The following is a 16,122-nucleotide window of genomic DNA, read 5'->3' as shown; positions in this document are numbered from 1 at the left end:
TGATGATTGTTGAACCTGGGTCATAGGTCCACAGGAAGTGATTGTATTAGTCTGTCTGAGTGTATTACCCTGTCTACTTTTGCATGTTGGGAGACTTCCATAGAAAAGTTGAGGGTGCAACTCACAATTACATAGTAACGTTGGACTTTGTCAGCGAGTGAGTGACCAATAGATAGCTAAATACATTCTCATGGGTATTTGTTATTAAATAAAAAATTACACAGAAGAGTGAAAAGTTTGAAATCAAGATTAGTACCCGAATTTCTCTCATAGCAGTGGTTTTATAATTTGCAGGGGGAGCTGTGGAAGTGAAAGTTATGTAGAAGTAATTGTCTTTCCATTTTTTCCTTTTCTCTTATTTTCATCCTCTTCATTTACCCAATGCATGAGGCTCCTGACCATAAAGAAAGCTAGAGCTGATGCACTGTACTCATCACTTCTGAAGCCAATGGAATGGTATTTATTGCTTCCACCTATGTTTCAGAAATTCATGATTTGTCTGTTTCATCAGTTCTTTATGTAGCTAGGAGAGCTTTTATTGTCCTGAAGATTCCAGATGCCACTGTACCTGCCAGTGCTAATTTGCATTCAGCTGAAGGTAAAAACAAGGTTTTTAGGAATGATCATTTAGGGGATCACACAGACAAATCTCCCACTGGCCCCCAGCCTCCCCGGGTTCTGTGAGAGCTGTAAAGGTGAAAACGCTCATATTTTTGCCTGCCTGTTGGTTGGGAGGACCAGTGAGGCTATATAGTCAGATATCTCTCAGGAAATGATGAGCAGCGGTCTAGCCCCATGGAGGCCCTGAACAATGTAACTTTTACTCTAGGGCAGAATTTTACAATGGAGGGCAGTAGTTTCTTTGTCTTGTGTGTGTGTGTTTTGTTTTCTGAAATAGTATTGAAATAAAATGTGAATTTGACATTCATGTCTTACAGCTTTTTTAAAGGAAACATTAGAGAGTGAGAATCTTAACTTCCAATAGATAATATAAGCCTTAAAGAGGAAAACAAAAGTAGACAAGACTATGTACACTATCGCCCTCAACCGGCAAGGACGACAAGAAGCCCCAGTTCAGATGTATCTTCTCTCTTTATTTCCGCAAGTCTACACACTTATATACGCTTACATGACCAATCAGCGAGCAGGGTACAGGAGGGAGCGAATCAGGCTGTGCACCTAAACGAACAACTTCGCTAGCAACCAATGCTGTTTACTTCCTCTTTGGGCGTTCCGCTTAGTCTCACGAGGCAATCCTAACCTGGCAACTAGCCAGGCGCCATCTTTTAATGGCGGAGGCCGCCCTGGCCAGGGGCCTGCCTCCGACAGTACACGAGAAGAAAAATTTAACTCTGAAAATGGTAAAAGACCACAATGAAACCTATGAATGGCATACTTAATAAGAAAACAAACGAAACCAGATTTAGAAGGGTAGCAAATCTGGAACCAAAAAGAAAAACAAAACAAAACTCTTGGAACCAATATCCATAACTTTGCTTAACTTAGTATATATACAAAGATAAGGAAAATAAGTTATGCACTATTATTGAACTTCTGAATGCAGCTTTCATTATTTAGACTAGATAACATTATTGAAAAGAGAGAGAGAGAGAGAGAGAGAGAAAGAGAGTGTATGTGTGTGTGCAGGGAGAGAGACTCAAGCCAGCTCAGCACTGAGCCCAGTCTCATGACCCTGACTCCATGACCTGAGCTGAAATCAGGAGTCAGTTGCTTAATCCGTGGCGCCACCCAGGCTCCTCTTAGTGCGGCCTTTAGATTTTTTCCTAAGGTGTTGTCATAATCACTGTTTGCCTTGGAGGTTAAAATTTGGACTTACAATTTGGGCTTTTCGGCTTGAGTATCTTTAAAGTCAAATAAAAGACGTACATGCAAATGAGGAAAACTGGTTTCATTAAACCTCCTTCATACTTTTCTTTTGTGTCACTCTCTGCATCCATGGTAGAGTTGAAGTGGCCGCCTTTCCTTGTCACCTCTCCCATGGCTTAGTTCCCTCCCCTTTCACTGGGGGCCCCCACAGCACCTTGCTTTGAGCAGCAGAACGTGGCTGAAGCCTAACTGCTTGCACTCCTGCCCTCTGAATGACTGGGGTGTGTGAAGAGGCCTGGGTTAGCCTCCCTGAGGTCGGGAGACCACACGGGTCGAAAGGCAGCCACACGTGAACGGATGAGGCCCACGGAGAAGACTCAGCATGTCCCTTGTCAGATGACTGTGGCTGTGTGAATGGTCCCAGGCAAGACAGGCAGAAATGCCCCCATGAGCCCAACCCAAACTGGGGATCCATGAACTCAGGTCATTACCTTTCCATGCAACAGGCTTCTTGAGCTGGGAGCCCTATCAGGAATCACTCTGATCATCCGTTCCCACTTTAAGCACCCCACATCCCTTTGATGATCTCTTCTCATCTGACGTGGTTTCCATGGTTTTCAGACCTTACACTGACCTGGTCCCTCTTTTCTGGACCTAGTCCAGCTTAGCAAATCTCTCTTATATTGTGTAGCACTCCGAATGGAAAACCGCTGCAAGTATGATTTGCCCCTTTTAACTTGCTCTTATTTTTCCCCTAGAGCTCCGTTCTCCTAACAGGCCCTGAAGCCTGAACTTTACTTTTAATGTTTCGCTGTCTGAACTTGTTCCCGACCCCAAGTTCTCGTGTCCTTCATCTGTACAGCTCTTTACACTGTGAGGTCGTCTGTGTCTGGCTCCTTGGCTAGGCTGTGAATTCCTTGAAAGCAGCTATTTTATTTTCTTTTGGTACCTTAACGCTTCACCCTATACTTGGCATATATTAAATGCTCAGTAAATGTTTAATGAGTTGGATAATTATCTAATATTCTCTGGTTTTTAAAATACATCATCTTCTCGTCTACATTTTTCCACAAGGCCATGAGAGACACCATCAGATTCCTGTTTAAATCAGGATATGAGATTATGCACATTGAATGTTTCCATTTACCAACTCAGCCCATCAGCTATGCTGTGTTCTTTTTAAATGCTATCAAGCCTGCTGAAGCATCTTGACAGAGATGTTTGTTTGTTTTCTGTTTCTGGAATGTGTTCACTCATTCTTGAACACTGAGGTGTTTGCTTTATTTTGGTTTTTCATATCTTTCACTCACTGCCATACGAATTCCCTTGCAGTAATTTCAAGATTACATACACCCTCCAGCGTACTTTACTATGTGGCACATCTACCCCTGGGGTTGGTAAGTTTGATCATGTACATTATAACTATTAATACAATATTAGTACTTCACACTGTCAAGGTGCCTCACCATTTGCAAAACGTTTCCTCAGATCTGCTCTCATCTGAGCCTCACTCGAAGCTCCATTTCATAGGTGGTGACGCTTATCTGTGGTTTTCGGTCAGGGAAACGCTTAGAGAGAGAGAGGTCACCTGACTGGATAGAGAAGAGTCTAGAATTCAACCCAAGCCTTTCAGAGCAATTTAGGAGCTTATGTAAGATTGGGACTCTGGTGCCTTACACGTACCCAGCTCCATCCTGATCAAGGAGAGCTCTTCCTCACAGAGAAGGACAAACATACAACAGTTGAGCAGCTCTGCTTTCTCCTTGCATTTCCTCTCCTTGTCATTCTCCAACCTTTTTCCTTTTTATTCCCCGCCCCCCCCTTTAAAAGATATTTATTTATTTATTTATTTGACAAAGAGATGAAGTAGAACACAAGTAGGCAGAGCGGCAGGCAGAGAGAGAGAGAGAGAAGGAGGGAGAAGCAGACTCACCGCTGAGCAGAGAGCCTGACGTGGGGCTCCATCCCAGGACCCTGGGATCACGATCTGAGCCGAAGGCAGCCACTTAACCGACTGAGCCACCCAGGCGCCCCTGTTCTGAGCATATCCATTTGGTCCTATGCTCTGTTTGCTTGCTGAAGTTTTGTTGGTGCCACAGGGATGAAGGAAAGAAACGGACACTCGTTGCGTTGGGCACTGCACCCCTGACTCCCCATGTTATCAAATCAGTGTGGTAATCTAGCAGGATGGGGGGATCATACTCATTTCTAAAGATGATGAGATGAGGCTCAGAGATTTACCCAGTTACTACCTACCATCATATCCACCTTCTCCCCGAATTGTCTGAATAAGGATTTTATTTTTTTAAAGTATTTTATTTATTTGACACAGAGAGAGAGAAATCACAAGTAGGCAAAGAGGCAGGCAGAGAGGGAGGGGGGAAGCAGGCTCAATCCCAGGACCCTGAGACCATGACCTGAGCTAAAGGCAGAGGCTTAACCCACTGAGCCACCCAGGTGCCCCTGAATAAGGATTTTAAGTGGAAATCTCTTCTCTTGGAAGTGATTTTGTGTGGAATTTAATAGCTTTTTTATTGTTTTCCTTTGTTTTAAAGGGGACACTCCTTTTCCTTTTTTCTGTGACATTTTCATATTTCGAGAGTGTGAGAGAGTAGTTTAAGAAGGCCTGGGGAAGGCTGGCTCTACCTCTTGCCTTCCAGTGTGCTTATTCTCACTTGGTGTAGGTCACTGATAAGATGTAAACTGTTACCTGGATAGGGGTTGTACACACACGCAGCCCTTTTCTCCGCCTCTCATACATCAGCAAGAACTAGTGTCTCAGGTGGGTCATTACAGAGACCAGAGCTCCAAGGAGCTGGGATTTGCGGGACAGGTGAGAGATGGGGGGAAGGGCAGGGCTGCCTCGTGTGAAGGACTGGTACCTTCTAGAAATGATAAACATATCTCTCCTTAAATTGAGTTTCAACAACATACAATCTGGTGGCCTCATAATTACAAGCTGCTGAATGTTGGCGATGGAAGGAAATAATCTCTATAATGGCTGTCTATAATCATAAAGCAATCTCTTATTTCCCCACTTTCTAGACAATTGCAACACGACTTTCCCAGGGCCCTGATTTTCAGCACGGATGACTATTTCTTCAGGGAAGACGGTGCCTATGAGTTCAATCCCGACTTCCTGGAGGAAGCGCATGAGTGGAACCAGAAAAGAGGTGACAAATTCCTTTCCAAATTCCCCGGGAAATCCTATTGTGCACATAGATCGTAGCTGCTGCAGAATGAATATGTTTTCGAGAAGGAGCATAATCAAAAGTTCTGCCATTTTCCCCTGCGCTCCCAAACAGAATGTCAGAGCATAAACTCCCTAGATTCCAGGAAAAGAAAACAATTGGTAATGGGTTCTGAAATAGGTGGCACTAAAGTTGTGTAATGAGGACACCTGTGTTAAGAAAATACCAAAATATGGAGTACGCTCACCCTTCTGATTGTTGCATGTTGTTCACTGTTATGTAACATTGTGTTGCAGCCAGAAAAGCAATGAGGAATGGCATATCCCCCATTATTATTGATAATACCAACCTCCACGCCTGGGAAATGAAGCCCTATGCAGTCATGGTAGGAAGAAGCATCATTCTGAATTTTCAGTTATGGACATTTTGTGAGAAAGTTGCAACATTTGTTCTTTCCTCTTCTTCTGATCTGCCATGATCTCATCTTTATTAATTGTAGCTCTCTCAGGGTGCAGGTAAAAAGGTTTTCTTTTAATTAGTGTTTCTCTGTTGTTCGATGGCTGAAATTCGCTGAGATGCTAATATCACCTCAGAGTACGTTTTTAAATCCTCCTTGGTCCCAATTCTTGTGAATTCTTCTGTCTTGATTGTTTTCCCAAGGGGAGACATACGTGCACAGTAGTGCCCTCTGAGACTTGCAGAGAAACTGGATGGACTATGCTAGCCGAGTGGTGGATGATAAGAAGACACTTTTCCGTCTTTGGCAAGACAGGGATTTCAGTGCTGGGTGGTGTTGCCGTGGGAGAGTCTGGGCCACTTTTTATTTGTTTATTTATTTTGGGGGGTTTAAGAACAGATTGAGGGTTAGCACTGTAAAGGATATTAGAATATAAATATACAAAGATAACAACTCAGCTCTCTATTGTCAGAATAGGAAAGAACAGTAAGATGAATAAAACATTGTGCGTATTTTTAATTTTGAAATATATCTGATTTTTTTTTCAGACGTATTTCACCTCTTATGGTAATAAGTTTCACTTCCTATGGGGTATATACACCGGAGAAAAGACCCTGAGACACACAGGGCAGGAAGAAGACAGCTGAGTAGTGTCATTTTGTCCCATACAGTCCCCACTTGGCTAACTGTAAAGGGGATATCTCTGAAATGGGGCTTGTGGCCCATCTATTTGTGGCTTCTTTTTAATTTGGGGGCAAACTAGCTTCTATACAGGTGCGCTTTTCTCGAATTGTACGTCCATCAGGGTAACTTGGGCCCAGCCTGTGGGACCTTGGGTGGATGTAGGAAGGAAGGAACATCAGCTTTGTGGTTACTTCAGTTCGTGGACCAAGAGTCTACTTGGTAGAGAAATGAACAGGAACATGAATAGTCTAATTAAGGCATGACTCAAAACCGAAAGTTAGTGGAGAGTGGCTTGAGGGAGGACATTTTCCTTTCTTATTTTGTATTATCTGGAATGTACAATCTTTTTCAGCCATCCACAGCTATTAGACCCAGAAATTAGATATTTTCCATGTATGATATTTGAATCCTTCTCTAACTAGAGGAGTCCATCTCAAGAATGAAGAGGAAGTCTTTTTACTTTGCTCTTTTCATTCTGTGTTTTAGAACACAATAAACAATAATGAAGTTCAATTCTGAGATTAAAAAAAAAGTAGTAGTCAATTTATGAAAGCAAAGAATAATTGGATGTTTATATGGAAACTGTAATCATTTTTTAAACTCGAGAAAAATGGGGCACAAGTACACTGAGCCAAACTGTGTTGCATAGAGGGGAAAGTTCCTTTTGGCGGGAAGAGTTTGTAAAAAGTACGGGAAAATCACTTTTCTTTCATAAGCTCTGTTCCTGTGGGACCCTCACTTTCTAATCAAGGTGTGAGGGAAGGGACAGAGCATTTGACAGAAGAAACTCTATGAAAATCATATTAGGGACTTTGAGAAGCCACTGAATGCATTTCTCATACCTATGACTAGGATTTTACAATCAGTTGAGCTATCTAATTTTTTTTAAATGTCCAAAACAAAGAAACCATTATACTTTTCCTACATAGTAGATAAAATGGACTAAAATTTATCACTGGAACCATAATAAAATCTGAGAGTGGCTAAGTATGGAAATGAACCAACTGTACTTGTTAAGATAAACTCAGGCCTTGGATTTCTGGTAAAAACAGAGGAATTGTAGAAAGGATTTGTAGTAAATGTGAAATGGCAGCATAAACATTCCCAAACATACATACCATGTCTTCAATGTTTTATGTACTTTTGAAAAATCAGGCACTTGAAAATAACTATGAAGTTATATTCCGAGAACCTGACACTCGCTGGAAATTCAACGTTCAAGAGTTAGCAAGGTACTTCTTTGTTTTTCTAGTTCCTCATTATGTATCCTGCTATTTTCAGGTATTTCAGACCGAACAAAAGAATCTTTTCAGGCTGGAAATGGACATGGTAGTTTTCAGGCCAGAAATGGTAATTCTTGGAAATTGATAACTTTGGCATTATTAATGTGAAGACTTTAGTTTTGGGTCAGTTTTCTAATATAATGCTAAATGCTAAACCATGGCTTAGACTTAGTCCTTTTAAAGGACACATTTAACTTTCTGCTGAAATGCTTCTTCATTAATGAGCGTTTGAAAGCACTTTTCTCTGCATGGGATTGCACATGTCAGTGGTGTTTCTGCGTTTAGGCTAAATAAAGATCTTTAGTTGTTCAACAGTCTGTGGTTCATTTACGGTTTAGATGCTGCTTCTAATTTATAAAGCAATACGTGTCCAAGTAATACTAACTTGACTGAGTGCATGAGTTCTGATGTTCACTATCTGTGTTACGAGATAATGCCAGTGATTTAAAGTGATCAGTGAGATCAGAATTTACTTTTTAGGAATAAGGCTAGTTCATTCTATGGTTACAAGCAGTTAGTGTTTCCAGAGTGGGCCGGTGGCCCACCCCCATCAGGACTGCTTGAGGGGGTTGTTGAAATCCTAGTTCACTGCCTGGCCTTCTTCAGAGAATCTCTGGTGATTGCATTTCGAGCTATATCCCCAGTGGATTCTCATGCCCACTTGAATGTAAGATTATTTTAATTAGCATCTAGTAGTGTCTAGGACTGACTGACACAAATTGATTATAGAGATATGCATGATTAACCGAAAAATATATAATAAAAAGGGCTCCCAGTGTTCTTTTATGTCTTGAGGCACCAAATTGAGATTTCGAGAAATAAGCCTTGGTGAAGCTCTTACTCTTGGCTAGCCTCAGGGCGGAATGCAAAACAGCAGTGGAGCCTGAAAGATCACTCCTTAAGGAGACTTTAGGCTTCTGTGAGAGTTAAATCCAGAGAGGAGGGAGTGCATCTCTATGTAAAATACAAGTAACTCCTTTGGATAATACGCTGCCTTAAGTAAATGTTTGCATTTGTTCTCACGTAGAAGAAACATTCATGGAGTCCCCAGAGAAAAAATACACCGAATGAAGGAGCGGTATGAACACGATGTTACCTTTCACAGCGTGCTTCATGCAGAAAAGCCCGGCAGAATGAACAGAAACCAGGACAGGAATAACGCCTCACCTTCCAACGGCGCACGATACTGGAATCCGTATGCTGAGTTTCCCAACCGGAGGGCTCATGGGGGCTTCACAAATGAGGGCTCCTTTAACAGAAGAGGTGGCTGTCACCATGGATATTAGAGGCCTATCTTACATGCAATCGAAATTTTCCTAAATCAGTTTTTACTGCAAATTTTGGTATTTATTCTTTGTTCGGTTTTCCTCAGAGCTCTAATTCCAGTGTAAATAGTCGGACCTGAAAGTTTTTGAGCAGAAGTCATTATACTCATCTTCAACAAGCATTTGTTACAGTGATCCTATATGCATGGTCTGATGCTGGGAATTCTGCTGACTTGATTAAACAAAGTCCCTTTCCCTAGGGAGACCAGAAATTGGAAACAGAAACCTGAGAACGGGCCCATGCACATACGCAGTCACCTAAGTTCGATATATAGAAGCTTTAGTACCACTTTCTCTGAAGTAATCTACTTTTCCAGGAAATTCATCTTCATCAGGAAAGTTGGAAAGGTGGGGGAGAAGTGGGAGGCAGGAAAAATATTAGTGCCATTGCTACTTTGATAATCTATGTATCCCAAAATGTGAGATGTGTGGCTGTCATGATGATACTGATTTTCCCTTAAAATGCACATGCCAGAGAGCATACATCTAAGGGAATACTGTCCTTCAAAGTAGATACTTGGGGAAATTATTCCTTTATTCTAGTGATGTGTCATTGTTAAAAATATTGGATCCTTCTTTTAAAATTTTTTTTTTTTAGAGACAGAGAGTGAGAGAGCAGGGGAGGGGCAGAGGAAGAGGGAGAGAGTGTCTTAACATGCTCCTTGCTCAGCATGGAGCCCACCGTTGGGCTCAAGCTCATGACCCTGAGATATGACCTGAGCTGAAATCAAGAGTTGGGTGCGCTACCGACTGAACCACCCAGGAGCCCCTGTCAGATCCTTAACAGCTGTACAAGGTGAGGAAAATCAGTGTCATTATTTAAAGTCACATCTTGGTTTTAACTACCACTTTACTGAATAAGAGTAAACCTGATTAACTTTTGGCTGTTGTGCTAACCATGTAAATAAAAGAAGCCTGACTTTATAAAACATTAATTTTTAAGAGGAAAAGTTAAGAGTTTTTAAAATTATGCCTATTAATAAACGTGTGTGATCAGATGGCTGCCCAAATGTTTGGGAGTGCAAATAATTAAACATCCCAAGACAGAAATCATACAAGGGCATGTCAAAGCCATGTGCATTGGAAAATGACCAGTCTTGGTGTTTTATGTAGCATTAAGACAATAAAGTTCTGCCACAACTCTGGAATGTCCCTCTTATACCAATTCTGAATTTATGATTCCAAGTTAAATCTCAACAGGTTAGAATCAGATTAATTTGGTATGAGACCATGATAAGTAAGACCATATAGGATGTATCTTTATTTCTTGTTGGCCAACAGCTTCTTTCTAATGTTCTGTGAAATATTATTTTAAGTGTCCTATATAATGGTGCTTTTATGGTTATTAAAAATTATATATGGTATTGCTTTCTATGGATTTGTCATTGAATCTACACTTTTTCTGGTTCAACGATATAAAAAATTAATTACCTAAATACCCTAGAATTCTACCATATTAAGAACCAGTTTTCTATATCCTAAACTTGTTTGCCCATCTCCTTTAATAAATAGGAGACATAAAGGTAAAGAGCAACCTTGTATTTCATATGCTCAAATTATTTGATCTGTGCACATTAGAAAGGCTATTACTTTAACATTCAATACCTGACATGACTGAAGTCTTACTGCTATGCAACCATTATGAAGTGGCCCCAGGTTTAGATCCAGAGCTTTTAAAGCGCTCGGAAGAGTAGTTTCCCTATTTGTCTTCCCCCCCCCCCCCCCCCGTATGACTCCTGAAATACTTGCTTTGGAAACATTAAAAGGATTAAATGCTGCCAGCTTTATCCTAGCTAGAAGGGATCTATTTGTTCTCTCAAGTTTCCTAATTCATATATAATTTTTTGAACACTCAACTTTAGCCTGTAGTGTTTTGTATTATGAATATTTACATCGTTCATATAGCTGGCAGAGGGCTTTATGTACAAGATAGGCTCTCACTAAGTGATTGTTGAATAACACAAGTTGCATTTACATTTTATCCCTTATCAGTGTATACTCTTGACTTTGTAATCATTGTCTCTTCTTAGGGAATAATATCCACATATACTTAAGCCTCATAGTTTGCTCATGCAGCTTTATTACTTACAATGTATAAAAATATTACTATATTACTTACAACATATAAAAATGGAGTGCATGCATGAGATCTCTCTATGATCGAAATGGTAATGAAGAATGGAGGAAGTTCTAGTAATTCAGGTTTTCTAGGAATGAAAAAAAAGATAAAATTCTTATAATTCAGGTAAAATTCTTATAGTTCTTTTTGTTCACTTGAGATTCAAGTTTTAGTCCCTGTTCTACAGTGGATCACTTGGAAAATGATTGGGATGTGAGGACCAAATTGTTTTTTTTTTTAAAGATTTTTAAAAATTTTATTCATTTGACAGAGATCACAAGTAAGAGAGGCAGACAGAGCGAGAGAGAGGAGGAAGCAGACTTCCCACTTAGCAGAGAGCCCCATGTGGGGCTCGATCCCAGGACCCCAGGATCATGACTTGAGCCAAAGGCAGAGGCTTTAACCCACTGAGTCACCCAGGTGGAATTGGTCTAAATTGTTTTATGTTTTTTGTTTCATGAACAAAACTTAAATCACATACTAATAAGACTGGCAGAACACCTCAGTTAAAAATGGACTGTTTATTATGTTAATTTTTAGAGGGGAGAAAAATCATGGATCACAGTTATAAAAGAAAAAACCTGCTTAAAAGATTTATTCTTGGGTTTAAAATGTGTTTATAATTAGATTCAAAAACATGGTATTTTATATAAATTTAAGACATATTAAAAGACCTGATTAAAGAGCTTCTCCATGCTACTAGCTCCTATTAGAAATGCATTCTCTTTTCTCTATTAAGCATAGGAAGGTAACAGATGAGAATGTCCTCTTATATTGATCCATTACTGTCTGCCTTGGTGGTTACAGAAAACCAGGTATGAAGGAAGTACTTGCTGAGTCCTATGATAGGGCTAAAAATAAAGCAGGTAGAAGTGTTGCCAATTTGAAAGATTTTCTAAGTTGCAGGTGATCATTTTGTTAAAAAAAAAATGAACACTATGAAATCTGATTTAATGCATTTGAATTTTTAATTAAAATAATTCAGTGATCCCACTGGACTCATAAAAAGGAATGATGTTGAAGATTCTGTTTTTCTTGCAGTTATGTTGACTTAAAGTTGAAGAATTGGTCTAAAGAAAACACCACTGTTGTTTCTTACTCCTGACTTTTGGTCAGGATAGAACCATAAGAGAACCATTTGTTAAGGAAAAGTGGTTTGCAGTGTGTTACCTCTGAAAAACAAAAAAAAACAAAACAAAACTACCTAAAATAGGAACGAAACTAAAAGGAATTACAGGAGTCAGAATAACTACTTAGAAACCTTAGTTTCATTTAATTAGGGACACAATTTAAAGAAAAAGTTATGTTTACTTTGTAAAATATACCTGATCAAATCCAGTGATCAAATCCTGTCATATTTTTTTCTTGATTAGTTAATAAATAAATACACAGTCAACTTTCAGACATATAACTGAAATTAGAGCATATCATTACAGAGACAGGCCAGGGGCATTCCTGAGATAGACAAAGCACAGGTGTCCTTTTTCTTCTTAATATGCAAATCCTGAGAGGTTGAAGCCATATTTTCTACAAGTTGGAAAAGCTGAATCAGTAACTGATTTATTGTCATTTTTGTTTTTGTCGCCTTTGCAGTCTCACAGATGCCCTTTTCATAGAACTTGCATCTTGCACATTGGTCTCCCGCTCTTCGGTGTGGGCTTGGGGGCTCCAGCATCCTGTTGCCCCAGATGCCAGAGAATGCCTTTTTGGCCTGAAATAATCTTTTAAGTTCTCAGGAGCAGTCTTAGTGGAGTCACTGAGAGACATAAGTTGATTTTCTCCTGCCGAACCCGACAAAAGGGCTTGAGTGTTGATCAGTGCGAGTTCTTCATCTGCTATTGAATCACTTTCTAAAAGGGAAAGGTCATTAAATTTGAGTGGAGTCATCTGAGGAGAATTAAACTCTTTCTTCCTTATAGGTGTTTCATATTTGGTGCCACAAGCCCGTGGTGGCTGAAATGCCTTCTGTGCAGCTGGAGAAACAAATGTACAGATGGGACTGACAGGTGGAGGTAAAGGCAGTCTACTCAAAAAATCTAAGGCTTTTCTCTTCTTGCAATTTTTTGGGTCATCCATCTCTTTCTCCCCTTTATGATAAGACTTTGAAGTCATTTGGGCTGATCCAGTTGTGGGAACAGACTTCTCTTTCGGCTTAGAAAGTGATAAAGGACTCTGGTAATTCATCTCACCACTGGGAGAAGACATCTAATAAAAAGACAAAAAGCAGCCTAGATAATTATGCACTAATATATAAAACATCATCAAATTAGCTTCTCTTTAGAATTTTTTAAAAGATTCATTTATTTATTTGAGAGGGGGGGGAGGGCCAGACAGAAAGGGAGAGAGAGTCTCAAGCAGACTCCCCACTAAGTGTGAAGCCTGATGCAGTGCTCAATCCCAACTCTGAGATCCTGACCCGAGCTGAAACCAGTCAGACACTTAACTGACTGAACCAATCATACACCCCTCACTAGAGATATTTAAGCACACAAATACCACAAACTTTGTCACTCCCCTCATGACTCACAGGTCAGATGATCCCAAGAGACATGTATATGGTTGTGCTCATTCCAGAAGGAAACAGTTTTGCATAAAAGGATATAAAAATGACACGAAAAGAAAGAAGAACGAAGACTAATCGTACTAAAAGACAAAAAAGGGGGTAGGGGAACATATGCACTAATCTTTTCTTTTTTTTAACAGTTTATTTACTTATTTATTTAAAGATTTTATTTATTTATTTGACAGAATCATAGCGAGAGAGGGAACATAGGCAGGGAGAGTGGGAGAGGGAGAAGCAGGTTCCCCGCTGAGCAGGGAGCCCCGCTATGAGGCTTGATCCCAGGACTCCTGAGCTGAAGGCAGTTGCTTAATGATTAAACCACCCAGATGCCCCTCTTTATTAACAACTGATTAGCATTTTATTTTATTTTATTTTATTTTTTAAAGATTATTTATTTATTTATTTGTCAGAGAGAGAGAGAGAGAGAGAGCGAGCACAGGCAGACAGAGTGGAAGGCAGAGTCAGAGTGAGAAGCAGGCTCCCTGCGGAGCAAGGAGCCCGATGTGGGACTCGACTCCAGGACGCTGGGATCATGACCTGAGCCGAAGGCAGCTGCTTAACCAACTGAGCCACCCAGGCGTCCCTGATTAGCAATTTAAATAAAGATAAGCATTCTTAAACCATTTTAAGAGCACAGACTGACTGGGTTCCCGTAGGTATACTTTTCTAGTTTTGTGACTTTAGGCAATTGTTCAACCTCTCTAGGCCATAGTTTCCTCATTTGTAAAATGGAGATAATTTCCATCCCATGGATTGCTGAGAAGATTAAGTGAGTTAATATATATACACTTAGCAACTGTTAGCTACTTACTCATCAACCAGTATTCAGACCTTATGGCTTGATATGCATGTACTGTGATTTAAAGAGTTAAATCAAACTGAGTTTAGAAACAACCCTAACTGTATAGAACAGTGCTTCGAGCAAAAGGACACAAGCAAAGTATTTTCCATCCCATGTACTTGGAAAGCAAAACATGAAAGCACCTGTTTGTAAAATTTGGCCCCAAAGAATGTTACATTCTGGCTTTGATAAGACAGAATTTCTAGATAACCTAGATTTACAGGAGTCAGGTAACAATCGACTATACTTTCTAGGTAAGTTTAATTACATTTTACCATGTTTACTAGGTATACACCAAAACATATTATTGCCTTCATTTATAATACTTACAAAATTCCTTAAATCTGCATTAACTTACCAGAAATTTATTTCCCATGCCAAGGACTGTTTGAGCAGTGTATGGCTCTGAAGCATAGTCTTTAGTCGGGGTGGACAACATGGGACCGTTTGTATCAAGTATATGCATAAGTTTGTTTTCTGCATCATTGCAAAACATACCAATATTCTAAGAAAATAAATGGGAAAAGAACTGTTTTGTAAAATGAAAATGTACATATTCATGTTTTCAGAAAATGTTACTTTTAAAACCAGAAATAAAAGGTTCAGATGAGAAGAAAAAGGATGACACACCACAAATTTGACCGCAATTGTCAAACAATCTACCACTGTAAATATGCAAAGCCAACATGGTTGGTGGAGAGAGAGAGGGAGTCTGTATGTCAGGGAAGGAAAGAGATAGGAGAGGTCTTTCCAGTCATCCAGTTTAATAAGCAAGGTTTCACATGATACTGGATTTGGAGCTAGAAGATGGTCTCAAGGTCCAGTTCTATTTCTTACCTGATAGCTGTAAATCATCTAACATCTAAAGAGTAGGCCTTAGGTTAGTAGTAAAATGAGAGAATCACCTCATGTCTGTTTTAATAATTAACTGAAACAAAATGTAGGTTAAACCACATAAAACTGTTGTTTTTACAATTGGTCAAATACCAGCAATTTTATAGGATTTAACCTAGTTCATGAAATTATTTTATAAAACTTGAAAATGCTACGTCAATGAGAGTCAATTGTCTCTGAACTGCCCTTGAACAGTCTCAGAAAATCTGGATGTACTCTGTATGGGAGCCAAATAATGACAACCCCCCACTCCACTTTCCAATTTAGAAGCCAGATAAATCAGGGTGTTATTCTTCACTATGTGTATTGAGTCTTTAGGTAAAATATCACACCAACTTCCTTCACATAGCTAGCTACTCTAATGTTTTTTATAACATAATTTTATTTACATATATTTTGAATAACACATTTCAAATATTAAAGAGGCTTATCTTGAAGATTCTTTACTAGTTAGCAATTTATAAAATCCAAAATTTTTTGGAAGGCAGCACTGCAAAGTAGTTAATAGTTTGGGCTACACATTCAGATGGCTTAAGTATGAATCCTGCTTCTAATAACTTGGCTGTGTGACTTAACCTGTTTTTCATCAATAAAATAGAAAAAAGCTCCATACCTCATAGGGTTGGTGACAGAAGTAAATGTGACAGGCTTGGAACAAGGCCTGACACACAATAAGCACTCTAAACTTTAGCTAATATTATTATTACTTGCTGTCTATATAAACTTAAGCACAAAGTGCATACATTATCCAGGGAAAATAATTTCAGTGTTCTCCTATTTGGGAGTATTTCAAATCAAAGACAGATACAAACTATAAAATACTAGATATGGAATTTAAAATGTAAATTTGGAATCTGCATGTTATTAACTAACTACTACCAACTGCTCTGAACCAGGTAGCTCTGAATGTCCTCCTTACAATTTCCCCTCACTCGGTC

General features: G+C 39.5%; 3 protein-coding genes across 7 annotated transcripts in view; 2 read left to right on the top strand and 1 right to left on the bottom strand.

The window, feature by feature from the left end:
- Positions 1–3,178, top strand: part of LOC132002835 (NEDD4-binding protein 2-like 2) — a 106,687-nt gene extending 103,509 nt beyond the window's left edge. Inside the window, exon 7 of the transcript XR_009400032.1 lies at positions 3,160–3,178. The gene's annotated coding sequence lies outside the window, so the exon portion shown is untranslated. The remainder of the gene's footprint in view (positions 1–3,159) is intronic.
- The window catches only part of N4BP2L1 (NEDD4 binding protein 2 like 1), a 38,984-nt gene that overhangs the window by 21,651 nt on the left and 1,211 nt on the right, over positions 1–16,122 (top strand). The window contains exons 2-6 of one of the 4 annotated variants that reach the window (XR_009400033.1): positions 4,873–5,000; positions 5,315–5,403; positions 7,315–7,391; positions 8,470–9,563; positions 12,806–12,898. Coding sequence is in view for 3 of the 4 variants with exons in the window: in XM_059378024.1 (XP_059234007.1) it covers positions 4,873–5,000; positions 5,315–5,403; positions 7,315–7,391; positions 8,470–8,728 (553 nt within the window). In the remaining variant the exon portion in view is untranslated. Of the gene's footprint in view, positions 1–4,872; positions 5,001–5,314; positions 5,404–7,314; positions 7,392–7,440; positions 7,510–8,469; positions 10,132–12,805; positions 12,899–16,122 lie in introns of those variants that run through there. The other 3 variants (XM_059378024.1, XM_059378025.1, XM_059378026.1) reach the window with 3 other exon arrangements.
- BRCA2 (BRCA2 DNA repair associated) overlaps positions 10,836–16,122 on the bottom strand; it is a 59,471-nt gene continuing 54,184 nt past the window's right edge. Inside the window, exons 26-28 of one of the 2 annotated variants that reach the window (XR_009400031.1) lie at positions 14,649–14,795; positions 12,212–13,091; positions 10,836–10,974 (exon numbers count right to left, since the gene is read on the bottom strand). Coding sequence is in view for 1 of the 2 variants with exons in the window: in XM_059378014.1 (XP_059233997.1) it covers positions 12,453–13,091; positions 14,649–14,795 (786 nt within the window). In the remaining variant the exon portion in view is untranslated. Of the gene's footprint in view, positions 10,975–11,388; positions 13,092–14,648; positions 14,796–16,122 lie in introns of those variants that run through there. The other variant, XM_059378014.1, reaches the window with a different exon arrangement.

This window comes from Mustela nigripes, chromosome 15, assembly GCF_022355385.1.
Source record: "Mustela nigripes isolate SB6536 chromosome 15, MUSNIG.SB6536, whole genome shotgun sequence".
Classification (NCBI taxonomy): domain Eukaryota; kingdom Metazoa; phylum Chordata; class Mammalia; order Carnivora; family Mustelidae; genus Mustela; species Mustela nigripes.
This window is presented reverse-complemented; position numbering and strand designations above follow the sequence as displayed.